Source organism: Trichosurus vulpecula, chromosome 9 (genome assembly GCF_011100635.1).
Source record: "Trichosurus vulpecula isolate mTriVul1 chromosome 9, mTriVul1.pri, whole genome shotgun sequence".
NCBI lineage: Eukaryota > Metazoa > Chordata > Mammalia > Diprotodontia > Phalangeridae > Trichosurus > Trichosurus vulpecula.
The window spans coordinates 82,104,402-82,126,503 of NC_050581.1; the positions used below are offsets into that span (position 1 = coordinate 82,104,402).

Genomic DNA, 22,102 nt, shown 5'->3' on the forward strand with positions numbered 1-22,102 from the left:
AACTTCACGGATCCCGGGTGAGGGACCACATCCCCCCGCCCCGAGACTCAGAAAAAGTGTCGTCTCCCCTCGCCCTCGCCCTTTAGTCAGGGCAGCGCTGGGCGGCCGGCAGGAGGGACTCAGGGACCACCCCCGGGTTCGCACATGCGCACTGCCGTCGGCGCCGGCACGGTTCCCAGCGTTCTTCGCGCTGGTCGCCCGCCCTGTAGGCCTGCCATATGAGGCTGGGCCCGCACCGGCGGGGCAGGGGTGAGTCGTTAGGAAGACGCCTACTGGGCCCGGGGGGCGACCCCCTCTGCTGGCTGCCTGGGGTGGCCCTGGCAGCCCGGTGGGTAGGCCTGTGTGTGAGGGAGTCTGGTGGAGCGGGAGGGGCGGGGCTGTGGTTTCCTTGGCTGCGGGACGGGAGGGGGGGGGGGAGTGTATATAGGGAAGGGGAGGGAGATAACGGACCCCGGCCCTAGACCCTGGTAGACCCCGCTTCTTTCTCCTCCAGCCCGAGGGACGGCCCCGGGACCCCCTCCCACCGCCCTCCTCGGGACGCCCGCGATCCCGAGACAAAAGAGGGGAGAGAGCCCCGGCCGCCCCTGCCGCTCGGCCCGCCCCTGCCGGGTACCAGGACGGGGTTTGGGGCAAGAACACCACCTGTCCGGACTAGAAACACTTTAGAACGTGGGATGGCAGGGCTGGAAGAGACCTTAGAACCTGGGATGGCAGGACTGGAAGAGACTAGAGCATGGGGTGTCAGGGCTGGAAGAGACCTTAGAATATGGGGTGGCAGGGCTGGGAGGGACCTTAAAACATATGATGGCAGGGCTGTAAGAAACTTTAGAACGTGGTATTTGGGTCTGGAAGGACTTTAGAACATGTGATAGATGGCAGGGCTGAAAGAGATTTTAGAACCTAGTACGTTAGAGCTTAAAGGACGTTGGAACCTAAAATGTTGGAACTGGAAGGGACCTCAAAACCTAGTATATTAGAGGGGGGAGAACCTTAAAATCCAAAATGTCAGGGCTGGAAGGGGCCTTAAAACTTAGAATGTCATAGCTGAGAAGCACCTAATAATGTGAGAAGAGCCCATAGATCATGGAATATAACCTCATTTTACAGGGGTAAAAACAGACACACAGCAGAGGTGATACAATTTTCCCAAACAAGGTCACCCAACAAGTTAGCCACAAATCTTGGTCTAGAACTTAGTTCTTTTTGATCCTTTGTTATTATACCACACCGGCTTCTTCCTCTGCCTCCTCAGAGCCTGGGGCTGTAGTGATTACATTGAGGGGAAAGTATTCAGAAAAACTAATTTTCTCTAACCTTTGTGGGATACAGAGCAGAGTTTATAGACCAGTGGTTGTGTAAGTGCCCTTGTCTTCAGGATTAAGACTTGTGTGTCTGCCGTATGCCTTTCTGTTGATTTTTTTTCTTGCTGCCTCCTCAGAGAAGTTCCCATCAAGGATACTCATCAGGGAGACCAGCTTCTAGCCAGAGTGAGGTGGACCCTAAAGTAGATGATGGCTGCAGCTCTCTGCCCTCCAGTGAAGGCTCCTCTGGAGCTAGAGCGACACCTGATGATGAAGGTGGAAAAGGACATTTCATGGGCTTCTGAATCAGCCTTTCAAGGGAAGGACTCTGATTCTGAGACCTTGCGCAAGAGCTTTAGGCAGTTCCGTTATGAGGATGTATCTGGACCCCATGAAGCTTTCAGCAGACTCTGGGAACTTTGCTGCCAGTGGCTGATGCCAGAAGTGCGTTCCAAAGAGCAGATCCTGGAATTATTGGTACTTGAGCAGTTCCTGAACATTTTGCCCAAGGAGATCCAGGCGTGGGCACAGAAGCAGTATCCAGAGAGTGGTGAAGAAGCTGTAGCCCTAATTGCAGATTTGGAGAAAGAGCCTGGAAGATTGAAGCAGCAGGTGAGAAGAGGCAATGCAGAGCTATGTAATTAAAAAAGAGTGGGAATAAGAAACAGAAAGACATAGTTATAGAAAAGTAGGGATAAATTAGTGCATGTTACTTCGCTATTAACATCTAAATCTTTACTTGCTTCCATGGATAATTCTTGGGCTGTGGCCATGTGGCAGGAGACTTCTTTATGCAGCTGTCTGAAGTCATCCTCGGGGGAACATGTAAAGTTTGTGTCTGAGTAGGTTTTTTTCTTCCATTGTGACCATGAGGAAGACTTGGCCATTCTTCCTTTTTAAGAGAATCAGGCATACAGATACATTATGCCTCATTCCTGGATTTATGTTAACCAAGGCATTACAAGCTGCTTTTCATTGCCCCAAGACAATGAAGTTCTAATTCCTTCTCTCCATTCCCTCTCTCCCTGAAGAACATTTTCTTTGGGGACTTAACCCTGATTCCTGCCCTTCTTTTCCCCCATCTTCATTTGTGATGATGGATATTATTTACCAGGTTACAAATCACGTGCGCTTAGAGAAGACAGTGTCCCTTGGAGCAACATGGGAAGCACCAAGCTTTCAAATGGAACAAGCAGAGGGCCAGCCTAAGATGGTAACACAAGAGAAGGCTGGGAACCTATGCTTAGGACATCAGGGACAACTAAACCATAAAGGGGAGCCCCAACCCTTACAAAAAAATGGTAAGAAGCAAATATCTATCTTGGGTAGATGAGGAAGTCTTGACCAGGCTTGAAATCTTAGACTTGTCAAGGCCTCCAGAAGTCATCTAGCTAGACTAGTGTTTAATATCATTCCCATTTTCTAGTCATTACGTATGTTTTTTGTTTATGGCATAGCATTTGTACAGTCAATTCTATACATTCATTGTTCATCATGATGATGACTAATAATGTAGATTATCAACTCTGCTAGCTAATGGAAAAGTTTAAGGGATCAGTTTTTGTCTGTCTCACTGGACAGTAGAAAACTTAATTATGATGTGTGCCAGACAGCCAGGAGCAGAATTACCCATCATCTCGTTCTGCTGGGTTGGCAAGGTCCTATCATCATCACCTGAAAAGTTCTTGCTATAGGTTATAAAGCTCTTTGCACTTCATTTCCAACCTTACAGGTTGAAAAGCAGTGATCCAGACCATTCTCCTACCTCTAGGCCTCTAGACAGAACTACACCAATTCAGTATCTGTACAAAGAAGAAGACAGAGGTAGTTATTCTTCTTAAAGACCTCCAGATAAGAAGACTCCCTAACCTACTTCAGTAACAAGTTTTAGTGTCTAGTACCTGAGATACTATATGTGAAAGTGTCCTGAAAAGCTAAAAGTACAAGAGTGAAGTGGTTATCTGTTGTCCACTGCAGATTGTCTTTTTGTTCTACCCTCAGTAGACGTGAAATTTGTTATTTCTTAACATACATTCCAGAGCATAAACATCCAAATGATGGTTGTCCTTCAAATATTGCTCTGGTAGAATATACGCTTATTCTAAAAGTGTTTTCATTATCCAAAACATATTTGTAATTTCTCTTTTGGAATTGCACAATAACTTACATTGATAGGTATCATTTTGATTTTAGGGGGAAATTTTATTCAGAAGCAGTTAATAGTAATAAAAAATAATTTACTTTTATTATTTTATAATTATGCCTTGTTTTTATGACTCCCCCCAAAAAATTATTACAAAGCTTGATTACCCACCTTATTCATCAGATGTGGCTCAGGATGACTTTTGTCTCTTCCCAAATATCAAGTCCACCCTAAGAGAATGAAGATATGTCATCATTGAGGATATTGAAAAGAATGTGTCAAAAGTTCTGAAGGCAATTCCCAAAGCAGAATTCCAAAAACATTTGAAGCAGTAGCAGCATCGTTGGAATAAGTATATAGCCTCCCAATGGAACAGCACTCATTTGGATGTGTGAGTTCTGGTAGGTTTGTTCATTGGTCATATTTCGTAGTTCCAACTTATATACTTAAAGACTGCCCGCAGACTAAATTATTCCAATTCCCTTTTGTATAAAGGTCTTCTTTCCAACTCCTTTTCTGGACCTTCTCCAAGTTCTTCCCATTCCTCTGACACTAAGGAGCATTGGAACAGTGTTCTCATTAGAACCTAACCAACTCTTTTTTAGAAGAAACTTAGGACTGGGACTGTGTGTGAGAGAGGGATTTGGGAGAAGTTGAAATATTTGTTCAATTTATTTATTAAAAAGCTGTCCAGAAAACAAATTAGCTGCTTCTAAAAGTAATACATACTCTGACAGTGAAGTCTTTTTATAAGATTTCTTAACAACTTGCAGAATCTCAAAGTTGGAAGAGACATCAGAGGCCATCTAGTCCAAACCATCCCTGGGCAAAAATCCCCTCTACAATACAATGGACAAATGATCATTCTTTCCTTTGCATGATAGATGTCCAAGGAAGGAGAACACACTTCCCAGGGCAGCCCATTCTACTTTTGGATACCTTGAACCTAAATGTAGCTTTCATTCTTTTTATTCTGCCTTCTTTTGCCAAACAGAACAAGTCTAATTCCTCTTCTACATAATAGCCTTTAGATGCATGAAGGCAGCTATCATGTCTTCTCTGAGTCTTCTCTAAACACTCCCATCTTTCAGCCTGTCCTTGTGTCAAATGATCTCAAAGCTCTTCATCATCCTTGCTCCCCAATAGATGTGCTTCATCTTATCAGTGCCCTTTCTAGAATGTGAGTCCTCAAAATGAATACAGCATTCCAGATATGATGTAACAGGGACAGAATAGATCATTTCCTTGTTCTTGGACATTTGTCTCTGACAAGTAGTCATCCAGCTCTTGTTTGGAGACCCTAATGAGGAGAAACCCATGACTTCCCAAGGTCAGTTATTTCAGTTTTACACATCTCTGTTAGGAAGTTTTTCTTTACATCAAACTAAAATCTGTTTCTCTGCAAGAGCCTGTTGCTCCTAGTTCTGCTTCATGGGGCTAAGGGGAACAAATCTAATCCCTCTTCTTGTTTATAATCCTTCAGATAGTTTTTCCTATAAATCTCTTCTAGACAAATATTCAATTCATACTGGTATGACATGACCTCAAGGCCTTTCACCGTCCCGATTGCCCTCCTCTGGATGTTTTCTCTTTATCATTGTCCTTCCAAAAATGTGGCACCCTAGGCTAAACACAGTATTCCATAGGTGTCTGACTAGAACAGAGTACAGCCAAGTTACCACCTCTGGATACTATCTAGCTCAATGCAGCCCAACATCTCAGTAGTGTTTTTGTCTGCCACGTCATACTGCTCACTCACATTGAGGTTGCAGTCCACTAAATCTCCCAGATCTTTTATATATATAGCATTCTGTCCACTGTACCATCTAGATGCCTCCAATTAGAAATTATCCCAGAAAAACTTCAGAGAAATGACATAAATGGGTCTAGGTCTTGAACCCAAATTCCTTCCATATTTCCATAATTCACAAATTTCTGGAGCTCCTTTGGAACAGAAAGATTTGAGGTTGAATTTAATTGTATTATGTATACAATATTATATTAACAGTCACTCAGGACCTGAGTCCTTGGGGTTGAGGATAGAATTGAGTAGGCTTATGGAGGGGAGTTAGTGATTTAAACACTTTTCATTTAATTATTTTACCTCCCTGCATTTGACTCCATACAAGCAAGACTTTAGTCCAAGTTCTATTAGTTACTGGATATGAGACACCCTGGGCCTTACTTAGACTCTCTGGGCCTTTGTTTCTTTCTCTGTAAAATGAAGGGGTTGAACTAACTGATCAAAGGTCCCCTCCCTAACATTCTATACTTTGTCATTTGTTAATACCTAGAATGTCGGTAACACTGGCCACAGCAGCCTTCTTTACACTTCAAGCCCCAGACTTTCTGTGAACCACTTCCTGACTACCCCAGCGCACATGGTATTTTTTTCTCTAAAGTCCTACAGCATTTATTGTCTTCTACTCACTTAGTAATTATAATGCCTCATATTATTTTTCTATATCTATGACTTATTTCCCATATTTGACTCATGAGCTTACCGTATATTATTACTATTCCTAGCAAAATTCTAGAGGGCTTTACTAAGCAAATGGTTTATGAACACTCAGGGAGAGTAGTAGTGATAACTGAAAGCCAACTTAGGGTCCTCTTATGAACAGATCCCTAAGAGTAAGGTTCCTTGTACAGCTTTTTATCCCCCATAGTAATTGCACATGGATTGTGTGCTCAGTAAAGAATTGTTTAGTTGGTTGAAGTGTTCAGAACTAATTCCTCACTCTATCCCAATAAGAAACCATTCTAGGCTGCCTAGGGAGCAAAGTCTTGGTAGGAGGAAGAAGACAGAAACTGAGATTGTAAGGCGACCAAAGTAGGATAGGACTCTCTACAGTCTTCCTCTAGGCTTTGGGCAGCCCCGTTAAAGCAGCAGAACCTGTGTATAGCCTCATGAAGAGTACCTAGTTCTTCTTTTTGACTGTCTCATTTTCCAGCTTACAACCCATACTACTAAATCCTATAGTTCTCTGAGGAAGGGGGCCACTTAAATTTGTTAGAGGGAACCTGGATCTTTTCTTCTCAGATATTCATTCCTTAAAGTCTTTATTCCAAGTGACCCTGAAGTGGGAAAATGGCATAAAGTCCTTGGTTACCTGATAACAATTTTAAGTGCCACTTACTCATTTGTACACAGATTAGTAATGTAGTAGATTATCCTTTCCAATTTTTAAGCCTCTAGCTAGATCACCTTCCCCCCCACACACAGACACACCTTTCAGTCCAGTAGTTGATGCCCAGTCAAAGAATACCAACTAATTCTAATAAACAAGAATCTGTTAAAAAATAAATCTGTAGCTACCCCCAGAAAACATCATAGTTAATTCATAACCAAATGTGACTAATATTCTGAATGAACCAGTTTGCGATTGGTTGCTGTCCTTAACTAACATGGATTGATGCTTCTAAAATGGAGTAACTTTACTTCCTGTTATATTCATCATTCATTTGGAATTGTCTCAGAATGGTGCTGTGTCCCACAGTGAGAAGGAATTCCTGGTTTTGAAATGTTTGTACTATTTTGGTACATTGATTGTCTAAAGGATGTCTTATAAACGACAGCCTCATGATTGTATGCCTAAAGAAGAATATATGTTTCAAAAAAGGGGATTTAAAAGTGGAACAAACTCAGAGGTCTAGAGACCCAAGTACGCTTTTTCATTATAGAGTTTATCCCTGTGTAGAGGCAGACCATAACTTGAACTGTCTAAAATAGAGTATCTTTTACTTTTATCTCTTCCTCTTCTTACAGTAATGGTAATCAGCATATTGTACTTGCTAGTTCAGTTCAACAAGTATATATTTTTTCAATTTATTGATATTTTTTGTTTTTGTATCACCTTCATTTCCATAAATAACACTACCACATCTAACAAACCATCCCTTGAAATAAAAAAAGGAAGAAAGAAATCAGCCTAGCAAAAGTAACCAACATATAAACCATCTTTGGCAGCATAAACAGTATACCATGCCTGTAGTGCCCTTGCCTCTGCAAAGGGAGAGAAGTGCATTTTCTCAACTCTTTCCCAGGGCTAAGCTTGGTCATTCTAATTACAATGCTAGGTTTTATCTTTCTGTTCCTTCAATTTATATTTAACACATATTAAAAACTAATTAAAATCCCACTGTGTACAAAGCACTGGGAGTACAAAGACAAAATGTTAAGTCCTTAAAGTTCTTTAAAAAGGTGAGAGGAAATAATTAAAAAACTAAAAAGCCTAATGTACTAAATAGCTTCTCTCTCTCCCCTCAGCACTACCTCCTTCGTGGGTTCCTGACCTTCCTGAAAAGAGGAACACTAGAGATCAGGAAATGATGGCTATGCCACTTCTTGCTGCTGGGTCGCAGGTACCTTGTAGCTCTTTTCTCTGGCTTCCCAAAAGTCACGGGGTCTCTTTGCCATCTAAATTTCTAACTGCTTCTGTCTATTCTTTCCCAGCTTTTGTATCTCTTTGGGATGATTGGGAGGGCTCCTGTGTTTATTTTGTGGAGGAGATTGGACTCAACTTTTTATAAATAATGCTGGCAGATCTCCCATACCTCATGGCTCTGCTGCAAAAGTTCTCCCCTTCACCAGCAAATAAACCCATCCCAGGGCCCTTGGTCACATTTCTCACCTCAAGGTCCTTCTGTGTTTCATTCCCAGCCATTCATCTCAGGAAAGAGCAATGATGTTTTCTTGGTGGTACTAGGTGTCAGTGTTGTTACAGGAACCTGTGATATGTTCGGGAATATCCAGGAATCTCTCCCACAAGAAGTGGGGGCGTCTGAATCCTGCTCACAAGAACTTCTGCAGGGGTATCATGAAGGAGAATTGTAGGAACATGGTTTCACTGGGTAAGGACTTCTTTCCTATTCAGGTTTGTGTGGTTTGTGGTCAGTTCTACTAATACTGAAGTTACCACTGTCCTTTGAACTTCAAGATAGTAGTATCCCTATTTCCACTCTTCCCATGGAGAAAACAAATTCTTATCCTCTGAGGCCTTCTAAAAGGAACTTTAATTAATGTTACATATCCAAGGCTGTAGAGACAACAAGGTTTTAGGGCTGGTTTCTAGGCAAAGACTTTCTCCTCAGAGGACACACTCAGTTCTCTGCAGAGCTATAAATGAACTAATTCTCATTCTGTACCTTAGTGTTTATTTCATTTCTTATTCCCTCCTCCTCCTATTTAACACAGCCAAAACGTCTCCCAGAATTCTTTACTTATGATCCATCATACCCTTAAGAAATAGATTTTAAACTCATTCATTCATCACAGTCTTTCACCTCCCAACTCCCATAGCATTTTGCCTACACAGAGACATAAATATTTGAATGTTTTCGTTGAGTGCCTATTATCTATTTAGTGCAGTGCTATGTGATAGGAGAATTTTTTAAAAGGAGCGTAAAGCCTGATAGCTTCCCTCTCAGTGCTTCCAGTCTATTTGGTAAAGCGAGGAATGAAAAGTTAAATAACAATGCAAGGCATTATATTATTATGCCAAATAACTGTGTCTAATACTTAAATGCCATAGAATTATGGAGGACATATTATGTGTGAAAGAAGCTGACATAACAGGAGTTAGACTTTAACTGAACTTTGAAGGGCAGATTTTGAATACACAGAGAAGCATTCCATGCAGGAAGAAGTAATGCGGAAAAAAAATGCATTAATGAATGAATGATTTCAGGGTCACTTTCTGTGAAAAGTATGAAATATGTTCCTTTTCCTATAGGAGTTCCAATTTCAGCAGCTAAGAAGGTGTCCCAGCTGGCTCAAGGAAAAAAGCCATGGGTCTTAGCTCTCCAAGGCTCCAGTAAGAGACATGTCCTTCGAGGCATCCATACAGGGGAAAAGCAAGGACCTATCCAGGCACTGACAAAAAGGCAGGGAAAATCCTGGAGAGATCAGCAGCCGTGGGCCTTGGAAGATGAAAAGATTGCCGGGGTACATTGGAGCTATGAGGAAACTAAGACCTTCCTTGCAATTCTCAGAGAGTCTCGGTTTTATGAAACACTTCGGGCTTGTCCTCGAAATAGCCAGGTATATGGAGCTGTGGCTGAGTGGTTGCGAGAGTGTGGCTTTCTCCGGACACCAGAACAATGTAGGACCAAGTTCAAAAGTCTTCAAAAGAGCTACCGAAAAGTGAGGAATGGCCACATGCTGGAGCCCTGTGCCTTCTATGAAGAGATGGATGCCCTGTTGAATCCTGGACCCAGTTCCACAATCCCTGACATCCCAAAAGAGACTGTCTCTCCCCCAAGGCTAGGGGATGTTACTCCCAAAGCTGAAGAACAGGACAGATGGGAGCAGGAAGAAGCTGCAGAAGAATCTGATGGTGATGAAATAGGCATTGAGTTCCCCCAAAAGCCTGAGATCCCTGGGGCACCAGCCTTGTTCCAAAACTTAAGTGGTAAGACTTTTTTCCCCTTATTTTGGTGTAAAAATTAATGTCATGTTGTCTGGTGTGGGGGAAAAAAATCATTGTATTGGAAGTGACTAAATCAAGATTACAACATAGTTATATATCATAAAGCTGCTCCCTCCCTTCCTGTAGAATCCCTAACTTCCCTCAGAACTCAATCACTATCTCTTCTATGAGGTCTTTCCTGATCCTTCCAACTACTGTTAACTTCCCTGTCGAAATTACTTCATCTTTACTCTGTGAATTCCATAACAAAATCATGTTAGGTATTTCAGAGTTTTTGAAACTCAAAATACCTTCTTCACATTGATGTTTGTGTATATTTTATTTATATTTTAATGTGTGTAGTTTGTCCCGGTAAAATGTCAGCCCCTTGAGGGCAGTGGCCATGTCATTTTTGCTTTTGCACCTCTCTGCCCCGCATGATGCTTGACACACAGTAGATACTCACTTAGATACCTTTTGATTGACTTGACTACCATTACGCCCCATCTCTTCCTCGTGACATCAGTCACAACCAGAAATGAAAGGACATTCGGTGTTCTAACAGCAAGGTGAATCTAGTCCGTATCACATTATCAGATGGAGCTTCCTCTAGCTTAAAACCCAACATGAAGTTAGAGCTTTTAAGGACCTTGACCTTAATTGGCTCAGACCACAGGGATCTGTAGCTCTCCCCAAAGGGTTCCTTTCCAAGTCTGGACCAACTTCTAAACCTGAAGACTTGAATAATGAGGCTCATCCCGGCAGCTCTGGTGCGATAATAAAGTAACAGGGAATCCTAGAAGACTTTGTACTCCCATCCACTCCCGTATAAGAGGTACATTGTTCATCAGCCTTGTCTGTCTAATCTAGACATTCAGAGCCAATCTGCGGTGACTCCAGACTTGAGTGGTTATTCTTGGTCTTGATCCATACACCTCCAGGACAAACTGATGATACTCTTTATTGACATTCCCTTCATTAGAGTATTTGCTAAAATGTACAACCAGTACAGACTATGCCACCAGTTATTGTATTATTGCCAAATTATTTCCCAGCTTTGTACATCTGTTTCTACAGTTATGAAAGAACTCTTTGGAGGAAGAGGGAACAGTACGGTCAAGGTGACAGACAAAGAAGAAAATGTTGACATGAGTGGAAAAGCTAGATAAAGTTATGGCACTGAAAGCAGCAAGGCCATTAAGGGTGAGGAGCTGCTTGTAGTGATCTAGGGCAGTGATGTCAAACTCAAAATGCAGCAAGTCCACAAATCTATACAGAAGTATCCTTTGGGCCGCATGTGGACCTAGGTTGAAAAGGTGATGTTATCTATGTGTTATTATGTTTTTATTTATTTTGTTAAATATCCCCAGTTACATTTAATCTGGTTCAGGCCGCATTCAGGAGTGTTGTGGGCTGTATGGGGCTTTGTGTTTGACCTCTCTGGCTGTCTATGTTACAGCCAGTCTATAGACCAAGCTTCTGGCAGCAGTGGACACTGTAGGGGAAGAAGAATTTGGTAGTAAAATGTTTTACAACAGTTAAGGGTGAATAAGAATGAGTTGAAGATGACATCCAAGTTGCTTGCTTGAGATGTTGGAGAATGATGACATTGCCCATTATAAGGAGGAAGCTGGGTCCAGTAGAGGGCTAGCAGAAACCTAAACAGCTATAGCTTCATCATGTTTCTTTTGAGTCAGCAGTGAAGTAGCTCATCAAAGGTACCCTGCCGTTGAGTATTCTTTAGACGTAATTAAATGAGAGAATTCAGAAATAAGTAAATATGTATTGACTGCATGAAGATAATGTTACTTTATGAGGTTAGTTCTGCCATAAAAAGAATATTTAGTTTCTCTTGACCATTTTGTCTATAATTAGGACACATATCCAGCAGGTGAACAGTGATGCCACTGACATCCCAAAAGAGAGCGACCCTCCCCCAGGGTTGGTTACATGTTTGTGGGAATGTGTGAGCATCTTTTCCAGTTGTCAGAGCCTTGCAAGCATCCTTCTTATACAGCAAGACATCAAATACTCTAAAGAGAAATCATGTCCTTTCATCTTCCCTACCCGTAGTTTTTCCTGCCTCTCCTGCCAAAGGCAAAAGTAGAAAGTCGCAAGGGTGATGCCACTGATCTGCAGCGGAACACTATCTGATCAGAAAAAGATTCATCCCTCTGTTTCTTTTTCTTTTGAAGGGGACCTACTCCCTCTCCTCAGTTTCATATAACCTTCCTACATACATACAATAGTCCTCTCATCAACTATCAATAACTTACAAACTTACTAATTCCGTTAAAGGGACCTTACCCCTTTAAAATAAACAGACCACTTTAAAAATACTTAAAACATAAAAAGATTTTTAAACATATATAAAGTAGTTTAAGTTAGGGTGGTAACTAAATTCTTGGAAAGAAATTGCTTATTCTAGTATTAGAACATACAGAAAGCAATTAGGCACCTAGGGCAGATCTTTAAGGGTCTCCTATAGTAAATGGAAGGCTTAAATGTCAGTCTTCTGAAAGACATGCTGTTGGAATAAGCAGAGAAGTAAAAGCAAACAGATTCTTGCAGGTTTAGTAAACATCTGAATGATCTTTTGCGGTGGAGGAGTATTCATGTGACCCTTTGGTAAGCTGAATGCTCAAAATCCTTAAGGATGAGACAGGAACACGAACAAATGTCTAACTACCTCTGGAACTGTCCAGAAGTGACACTACACTCATTGAGTAGCAGGTTTCAGTTCCACATAGATAATAAAAATTTCTGACTCCTGTGTGTAGCGTCCTTGGGACATCCTGTTTCTCAGTTCCTAGCTCAGTGAGAATCCTCTGTGATAGGAAATCTTCCATGAGAGTGCAGTTTTCAAACTTAGAATTGTGATGTGAATAAAGGAAGGGTTTCACTGCAGTTCACTGTGGAGAAATGAACTATGTATCAATGACATAAGGTCCTAGGAATGAATGAATTTGATACTTCTGTACTCCACTGACTGATTGTGGCATATGGGGGATTCTGGAGTCTAAAGCCTAAACTGACCTCTTCACAACTTCTATTCACTTAAGTTCTCTCAACTTCAGTTTCCTCATCTGTAAAATGGGGATAATAATTTTTATACTACCTGCCCTATAAGGTTGTTGTGAAAAAAGCACTTGGTAAGCATTTTAAGCACTACGTAAGTATAAGTTGTTATTTTATTTCTTAGTACACTACATTGAATTCTCTATTTTACACAGGTATGGAGTCTACACCAAAGATGTCAAATTCACAGCCCACAAAACTCCCAAGTTTGGCTGGAGCCAAGTTTAGAATTTATTTGGGAAATATTTAACAAAATAAATAAAAATACAGTAAAACATAAATAATATTAATTTATGGTTTCCTAAGGTTTTTAAGTCAATAATGTGGCAAGGATCAGTTACTATTTGAGTTTGACACCATAGTCTACACGATGACAAAAAAGATTGTGCTTACCTAATTCTGTGATACTCATGCTTCTCCTGAGTCAAGGCTAAGGATATAGATCTTTTAAATCCATTCTAAATCAATTCTTATCACTCATGGCCTCCAAATTTTTATATGAGGCGTTTTGACTATGTGATCTCTAAGATCCATTGTAATTTTAACATTCTGTGATTCTGTGAAATTCGAATAGATACCAGTAGATATAAAGGCCTCTTGATAAATTTTTTAAAAATATTTTAGCTCTTAATGTTAAACTTTTTAAAGTATTAAAATATTTTTGTTGAATTTTTTATTTTTTATTTTTTAAAATTAATGAAAATCCACCTTTTCTTCCTCCCTACCTCCCTCCAAGAAAGAAAAACAAAACCCTTATAACAAATATGTATAGGGATGCAGAACAAATTTGGCTATGTCCAAAAATATATATCCTCAGTCTGCACCTTGAACACATCACTTTTTTATCAAGAGGTGAGTAGCATGTTTCCCCATAAGACCTCTGAAATGTAGTTGGACATTACATGGATTATAATTCTTAAGTCTTTCAGATATTTGTCTTTACAATATTGTTGTTATTGAATAAATTATTCTTGTTCAGCTCACTTCATTCTGCATCATTTCATACAGGTCTTCTCTTGAAATGGTCCCCTTCACCATTTTTTACAACACAGTAATATTCCATCACATTCATATGCCATAGTTTCTTCAGATATTCCTGGTTAATTTCTAATTCTTTGCCACCACAAAAAGAATTACTATAAATATTTTTGTACATATGGTTCCTTTTCTTCTTTCTTTGATCTCTTTTGGAATGTAAACCATTTTGGAGTAGTATTTCTGGGTCACAGTTTAAGTAATTTTATTGAATATCCTTTCATCAGTCTGCCATAAAAAATAATTTCTGGTGATTCCTCAAAAAATTGCTACAGAAAATCAGCAGCTCATATGCTGCTGCTTTTGGCTCTAGTTTCTACCATGTTTCTAGTCTTCTCTCTCACCTTTGTTCTCTGATGGCAGGTGTGCACTGGGGTTATGAGGAAACTAAGACTTTCCTTGACATTCTTAGTGAGTCTCGGTTTTATGAAGCCCTTCAAGCTTGTCATCGAAAGAGCAAAGTATACGGGGCAGTGGCTGAGCAGCTTCAAGAATGTGGCTTCCTTCGGACACCAGAACAGTGCCGGACCAAGTTCAAAAGCCTTCAAAAGAGTTATCGCAAAGTAAGGAATGGCAGTGTACTAGAATCGTGCGCCTTCTATGAGGAGTTGGATGCGCTAATGAATACCCAGGCTTCTGCCTCCCCCACTGATAGCCTGGAAGAAGTAAAGCCTCTCATTCAAGGAAAGAACAGTATTGAGATTGAACCCCAAGAACAGGGAAGCTGGGAACATGAGGAGTCCTTACAAGCAGCTGTGGTGGAGGACTCTGACAGCCAAAGAATTTGTGTCAAGGAACTGATAGAGGAACCTGAGTCCCAAGGCGCTCCAACTTCGGGTGAAAACCTAAGCGGTGAGAACCTTCCTCAACGAGGTCAGAGCCTAAAAGGGAGAAAGTAGGGCGTAGTCAAAAAACACTGGTTCCAGAGTTGAGAGACCAGTGACAACTGAAGTGGATGAGAAACCTCCAAGAGAGACCACTATCTAGAGAGGAAAGCAGAGGGCCTGAGGTCAATGACAGCCACACTTAGAGGACAAGCAGCAGAGCCAATAGAGACAAACAGGACGGGTAGAAGAATAGGAGAACTGGAGTAGTGCAATGTCACAGATGCCAAGGCAGGAGAGCAGCAGGGGCGCATCTCAGTAAGATCGAAAGCTTCAGGAAGGTCGTCATAGATGAAGATTGAGAAAAGATCATTTGATCTGGTAACCTCAGAAAGAACAGTTTCAATAGAGTGGTAGGACCAAAAGCCCAATTGTGGGGAGTTAAAACAATGGGCAAGTGTTGAGGAATGAATCTAAATCACTTTTTCAAGATGTTTGGTAACTAAAAGAAGGTATTTTTAAGATAGGAGAGTCCCAAGCAAAAATCAAACTAGTGTATTGAGATTAAGTCACTGAAATTGGTATCCACATGGTACTTAGTACACCTATATAATAAACAGTGAGTTTTTTTATTGAATAAAAGAATTCTAAAGGGAATCAAGTGAAATTGTGGGAATGCTAACTAAACATTAATCTAAAGTCAAAAATAGTCACCATGCCAGAAAGCTGGCATATTGCCAACATGACTCCAGTCCTATAAAGGGTTCCAGAGGAGACCCGTGGAAATGCAGATTAGGGACTTTAATTTCTATACTTGGTAAATTCATGGAATATCAAAGCTCTGTTTAATTCAATAAACATCTATTAAGCACCTGCTGTGTTCAAGGTGTTGTGCTAGGTTCTAGAAATATAAAGATGAAAAATGGCTCAAGAAGCTCACAATCTAATGAACAGATCATACTTGTACACAAGTAAGTATGATACAGGAGAGAATGTTATAGGAGTCAAAGGATGCCAAGCAAAGTGCTAGAAGAAATTTGAGGAAGACTCACTGAACACAAAAGAAAGTTGGGATAAAGGTAGCCTTATGTTATAAAAGAAATCATATTGCACTAGTAAAGTGCTTTGTGGGGGACAAATAAGCCAAACAAAGGGGAAGCAGTGGACATCAACACAGATCCTTGGTGCTTGGAGAGATCTAGCCTAGCTATATTCATTTTGCACATGTGGAAACTGAAGCCCATGGAGGGGAAGTGACTTGACCCTGGTCACATAGCTAGTCAAAGGCAGCGCCAGGACTAGAATCCAACTCTGGTTCTCAAACCACCGTTCTTACCACTACAGCAAGAAGCGTCCAACAAAGAATCACTCCAGGGACGTTGTTGGGATTTGGTTGGGAGGCGGTGTCATTTTTTGGAAACCTAGAGTTCTAATTATCGGATATAGAAAATGGGTTAGAATTGGGAAACACAAAGGTAGAATAAATGGATACTTTTTGGTTATAGGTCCTGAATATCCATTTTGCCTCATTCCACTAACTCAGAATTGGCTGTAAACTCCAACCCTATGCTCAGTAAAAGGCTCCATTTTTCATGTCCAGCTTCTGATCCAGGGTACTTCACTTATGGAATGAGCGGGGATAGGAGCCGCTCTGCCACATGGGGTAGATAAAATGCCGATGTTATCAAACAGATGAAGAAACACATTTACTGAGTCAATGCTGTAGCCAAATATCTTCAAGTCATGTTTACTAAAGATAGGGAGGAGGGACTGGGACTGGATCTGTGACTTTGTTGGTATAGGGAACTGCCAGATGAGGAAACTCCCTCCACCAGTGCAGGTTAGCACCTTCTGTGCAATTCCTAGTCTTTACAATAATGATTGTAAAGCCCTTAGCACAGTGCCTGACACAGTGAGTAGTATATAAATGTTACTAGATTATTATTCTTTTTACTGATATGGGGGTGTTTGTGTATTATATAAGCTCTCTGAGAGTAGGGACTATTTTATTTGTATCTCCACCAGCTAAGTGCTTAATAAATGTTTAATTGAATTGAATAAAGTATCTTCCAATACTTATTCATCAGACATTAGCTGGGTGACCCTGGGCAAGTCACTTAATATTGCAGTTTCTTTATTTCCAAAATGAGGATAATACTTAAATCACTTAACCTCACAGAATGGTTGTGAGGAAAGACTTTTACAGACCTTCCAGTGTGAGTTATTTATAATATTAATATTCATAGAGTCATTGAATATTAGAGCAGGAGGGGACTTTAAAGAGCTTCTGGTCCAGCCTTTATTTTACAGATGAAAAAAGTAGGGCCTAGAGAGGAGGGATGACTTCCTCAGAGTCACACAGCTAGCTAGTGCTGGTGCTGGGAATAAGATAGCTATATTGTCTGATACTGGAAAAACAGACTGAGGAATGTAAAAAAAAAGAGAGGAAATGAAGGTGCTAAGGCCCATCGTCAGTACTACATGTAACACTTTAACATGGACTTATTTATACTTTCTTTATTGAAACAGGGAATTTTGAAACCATTTCTTATTATTTCTCATGACCTAGCACCATAAATATCGTTTGGCCTACTCCAAAGAGATCTACTTACTTTAAAAGACTGTGTAGGGGTTCAGAGTGAGATCATTTCAAAATTAATAATCAAGTCTGCCCTATACCTATAAAAAACTTCCATTGACCCTGTTGCCCCCTTGAGCTATCATCCTCTTCTTCCATGTTAGTTTAAAAGCTTAGTCTGTACTGGCTGTCTCTACTTCCTCGCTATTTATCAGCACTCAAACTTCTATTTCAAAGGTCATTAATGATCTCATTGTCAAATCCAGTGACCTCCCCTTAGTCCTTATCCTTCATCTGTCTGCAACATTTGATAATATTTATCCCTTCCTTGATATTTTCTTCTGGCCCTTTAGTCTCTTTATGTGGTTCTCCTGTCTCTCCTCCCATTCCCAAAGTTTGTATCTCCCAAGGATCTGCCCTGTTCTCCCCTGTTGGCTCTTTCTTGGTGATCTCAACCATATCTATGATTTGAATAATACTATTGCAAATGATTCTCATATCTAGATCTCTACCACCGGTTTCTCCTGAGTCGTACGCTCACATTTCCGGTTGTCTATGATACATCCTTAACTGGATGTCATATTAACATAAAATCAGCATATTTAAAACTAACCATGTTCCCCCAAACTCCTTACAACTTCCCTATTTGTCTTGATGACACCACCGCTCTTTCAGTCATTCAACCTTGGAATCATCTGTCACTCTTTCACAGTGCCCACGCCCAGTGACCAAGTCCTGTCAGTTCTACCTCCAAAATACATTTCATAGTCATCCCTTTAAGCCTTCACCTGAACAATTGCGATGGTTTCTTAACTGATCAGCCTCCATTTTTGTCTTTCTCAAATCTGCCCTTCACATTTCTACTGAAGTAAACTTTCTATCAGACATGTCACATCACCTTTTTAAAAAATTCTTCAGTGACACCACATCATTTATTGAATTAATCTGATGTCAAGGCTCTCTGTAATCTGCCTTCAACCTACTTTACCAGCTGTATTTTCTACATTTACCAACTCTGCACTCTGGCCAAGTTAGACTATTCACTACTCCTTTATTTCTTCTTGTCCTTTCCTGCCTCTCTGAATTTGCATATGCCTTTCCTTATTCCTGGAACTCCCACATCTCTGCCTCTTAGAAACTCACTTTTTCTTAAAGCTCAGTTTCAGCCTCCTCAGTGAAGCCTTCCCTTTTTCTTCTACCTGGAAGTGCTCTCTCTCTTCAAATCTCCTATACTACTTTCTTTGATCCCTTACACTTAGTCCCATTCATCTGACAAGTGGTCATCTAGCCTCTGTTTCAGAGACCTCCATTGATTAGGGATCAGCTAAACCCAAGGCAGTCCATTCTACATTATGACAGCTCCAATTGTTAGTTTTTTCTCTAATTTCAAGCCTAAATTTGCCTCTTTGCAACTTCCACACAGAGGTCCTACCATCAGGGCCAAAGAGAACAAGTCTAATATCTCTTCAATATGACAGTGCTTCAAATATTTGAATACTGATCTCATTCCCCTTCATTCCCCAAATTAAACATCCCCAGTTTCTGCAATTCTCTCATGACATGGACTTAAAGCCCTTCACCACTCTGGTTGCTCTTCTCTGGACTGTCCAAATTATCAATGCCTTTCTTAAACTGCTGTGCCAAGAACTGAATACAATACTCCAGATGAAGTCTGACAAGGACAAAGTACAATGAGATTATCATCTCCCTATTCTTGGAAGCTAGGCCTCTCAGTGTCACCTGTGATCTGTTATTTAGGCTTCCACATCATACCACTAACTCATCTTGACCTTGCAGTCCACTAAAACCCCCAGATCTTTTCCAGAATATTTTTTTCCTGGCCACACCTCCCCCATCTTGTATTTGTGAAACTGATTTTTTTAACCCAGTTTTAATTTGGGTTCAGTTTTAAGACTTTATTAATGTCCCTATTAAAATTTCATATTAGATTCTATCACATGCTCTAATCTGTTAAGATCTTTTTAGATCCTGTCACCTATGTCAGTGTGATGAGTATACCTACTGTGCCTTTATCTAAATCATTAATAAAAATGCTAAATAGCACAGGGCCAGCTTAGATACCTGGGGCACCTTACTAAAGACTTCCTGCCAAGATGACATTGACCATTAAAGACTCTTTCAGATGGGCCCAGTTTCTGATCCATAAATTTATGTTATCATCTATTACATGCTCCTCTCTCCTTCTACCTAGCTCTTTGTGATCACTGCTTCTTTTTCTGTTGTTCACTACCAGCTCTGCATAACTGGTTCTGAAATTTTCCCAGGAATCAGAATCAAGCTAGCTGGCCCACAGTTTGCAGACTTTTCTTTCAGAAAATTTGGATTACATTTGCCCTACTTTGATCTCATTAATTATATTTTAATTTTCCACTCTTTCTTCCATTGAGCCCTTCTCACAGCTGCTAAAATAATTTTTGTATTTTATTGGGTATGTATCATATTACCCCTAATAGATTATAAATTACTTTAGGGCAGAAACTGTTGGTTTTTTCTTTATAGAATCTAGAAGCTAGCAAAGTACCTCATACTTCCTTCTTCAGCTTTGGCACGGAATCACATTTTCATTTTCTTCTTTTCAGGTTTTGAGATGAGGAGTAGGAATAAGAAAGATTCAACACAAATATATGAGAAAGTAGACCTACATTCAACATTACCAGGAAAGTCTAAAGATGGCCTTCTCCATGATATTGATCCAGGAAAAGACCACAAGAGGGAGTACAAATCTGAAAGACAATGGAGAAACTGCCTCCCAGGAGAAAAACAAGGAAGATTTATTACCCAGCAGAGAGATTTAGGAAAGGTGATAGGTCATCGGAGACCTTTCATGGGATGGAGACCTTACAGATTTTTCAAATATGGGAGAAGTTTTCTTCAGAATTCATATCTTATATGTCAGGTAACTCATCATAAAGACAGCTCCTACAAATGTAATGTGTGTGGAAAGTGCTTTGGTAGAAGCAGAAGCCTTATAAGACACCAAAGAATCCACACAGGAGAGAAACCCTTTAAATGTCTTGAGTGTGGGAAAAGCTTCAATGACTCTTCGAACTTTGGTGCTCACCAGAGAATCCATACAGGAGAGAAACCCTATAAATGTAGCGTGTGTGGAAAATGTTTCAGTCAGAGCTCAAGCCTTATAATACATCAGAGAACCCACACAGGAGAGAAGCCTTATCAGTGTGGTGAGTGTGGGAAAAGCTTCACCAACAGCTCTCACTTTAGTGCCCATCGTCGAATACATACAGGAGAGAATCCCTATAAATGTGTGGATTGTGAAAAAAGTTTTAGTAACTGTACCCGATTTAGAGAACATCAGAGAACTCACACAGGAGAAAAACCGTATGAGTGTTCTCACTGTGGTAAAAGTTTCAGCAAAAGCTCAGCTCTTACTAAACACCGAAGAATCCACGTAAGAGAAGAGCTTCCATCTCAACTTAAATCTGATTATACTGCAGAAAACTTCGAGAGGGCTGATGAGTTTGGAAAAACTTTTTGACAGTTCTCATATCCTAATATCCTTTGGCTTAAAAAAAAAAAGTTTGCAGTCCTCCATCCTCATTCATTAGTCTGTCACAGTCCTGGAATCAATTTTGTACTTATTATAAAACATAAGTCTTAAGAAGTCAGGAAATGTTCAGGTGGCATGGGTCACATTCCTAATTCTGCCTCAACTTGATGAATCTTCCCCTGATTCTTCTATATGACTTGATCTCTCCTTTAAAAAAAAAAGTGAAGAAAACATGAGGTCTGACTTAAAGATGTAAATCTGTTCTGTATCTTATGGCCATTTCTATCGGATTATTGATTCCAACAATACCAGTTGAAAGATGTTTCTTCAAGCAAATGGGAAATGCTGAAAATAATCACGATCTCCAAATGAACTTGAGCTCATTGATATACCAAAATCCTGGGTCTGGAAGGGACTTTCAAGAACCTTTCCCCAGAATTGTATCCAAACCATCCTAAATAGATGATTAACTGTTCCTATTTTTAAAGAAGTTGGAGATTATATAGCTTTCCTCAGCAGCCTTTAACATCCTTCACTATCAGGAAGTTGTTTCTTCGTGTCAAAGACCCTCTGTACTGTATTTTAAGGTCATTGTTCCAATACTTCTATTCCTGGAAGAAGGAAAGAAACTGGTCACCTTCGTTGGGTGATATATAATTGAAGATTAAATTTCCTTGGCCTTCTCAAGGAAAAATCCTATTTCTTTTTACCTCTTCTTGTAGGTATTACTCTTTTAAGTTTTTACTCTTGTTTAAAACTTATAAATTCTCATGCCCATCTTGGACTAAATAGAATGCATGTTTCTAATGTTTATTATCATCAGAATAAGGTAAAATTTCATGTATCTTCTAGTTCTACCCTGTAATTTTTCTTGTTAAAAATAATAACTGGTTTGTTGGTGAACATTTGATTCAAATTAAGGTTTTGAATCCTCAATGCTAATATCCACAGACCTTAAGTGGCAATTTTATTTTAGCCTATACTTATACAATAGTATATCCAAATAGATGAGCGAGGTTATTTTTCCCAAGACATTAACCTGCCTATATGACACACTGAATAATTCCAAAGTCTTTATACTGCTGAGTTCTCAGATTACATTCAGGAGTTTCCTGTCAGAACTAAAACCCAAATTTCCTAATTTCTTCCTACCTAGTCATAGCATGTTAGAGCTAAAAAGGCTCTAAGAGAACATCAAATCAAC

The 22,102-nt window shown here is 40.2% G+C and overlaps 1 protein-coding gene and 1 pseudogene across 1 annotated transcript; both read left to right on the forward strand.

Moving 5' to 3' along the window:
* Positions 1 to 209, forward strand: part of LOC118832171 — a 122,099-nt pseudogene extending 121,890 nt beyond the window's left edge.
* Positions 141 to 21,687, forward strand: ZKSCAN2 (zinc finger with KRAB and SCAN domains 2). The gene is made up of 8 exons (XM_036739409.1): positions 141 to 249; positions 1,439 to 1,913; positions 2,416 to 2,602; positions 7,715 to 7,809; positions 8,172 to 8,298; positions 9,180 to 9,857; positions 14,331 to 14,819; positions 19,970 to 21,687. The coding sequence occupies exons 2-8, from the start codon at positions 1,509 to 1,511 to the stop codon at positions 20,884 to 20,886; spliced, it is 2,898 nt and encodes a 965-aa protein (XP_036595304.1). The 5' UTR covers positions 141 to 249; positions 1,439 to 1,508; the 3' UTR covers positions 20,887 to 21,687.
* Positions 21,688 to 22,102: the final 415 nt, after the last annotated feature.

Excerpts from the sequence above, each read along its gene's own strand:
- ZKSCAN2 (XM_036739409.1), top strand. The coding sequence starts at position 1,509 with ATGATGGCTGCAGCTCTCTGCCCTCCAGTGAAGGCTCCTCTGGAGCTA. Across the intron at positions 2,603-7,714 it reads CCAACCCTTACAAAAAAATG|CACTACCTCCTTCGTGGGTT; the intron begins GTAAGAAGCAAA and ends CTCTCCCCTCAG. Across the intron at positions 7,810-8,171 it reads TTCTTGCTGCTGGGTCGCAG|GAACCTGTGATATGTTCGGG; the intron begins GTACCTTGTAGC and ends GTGTTGTTACAG.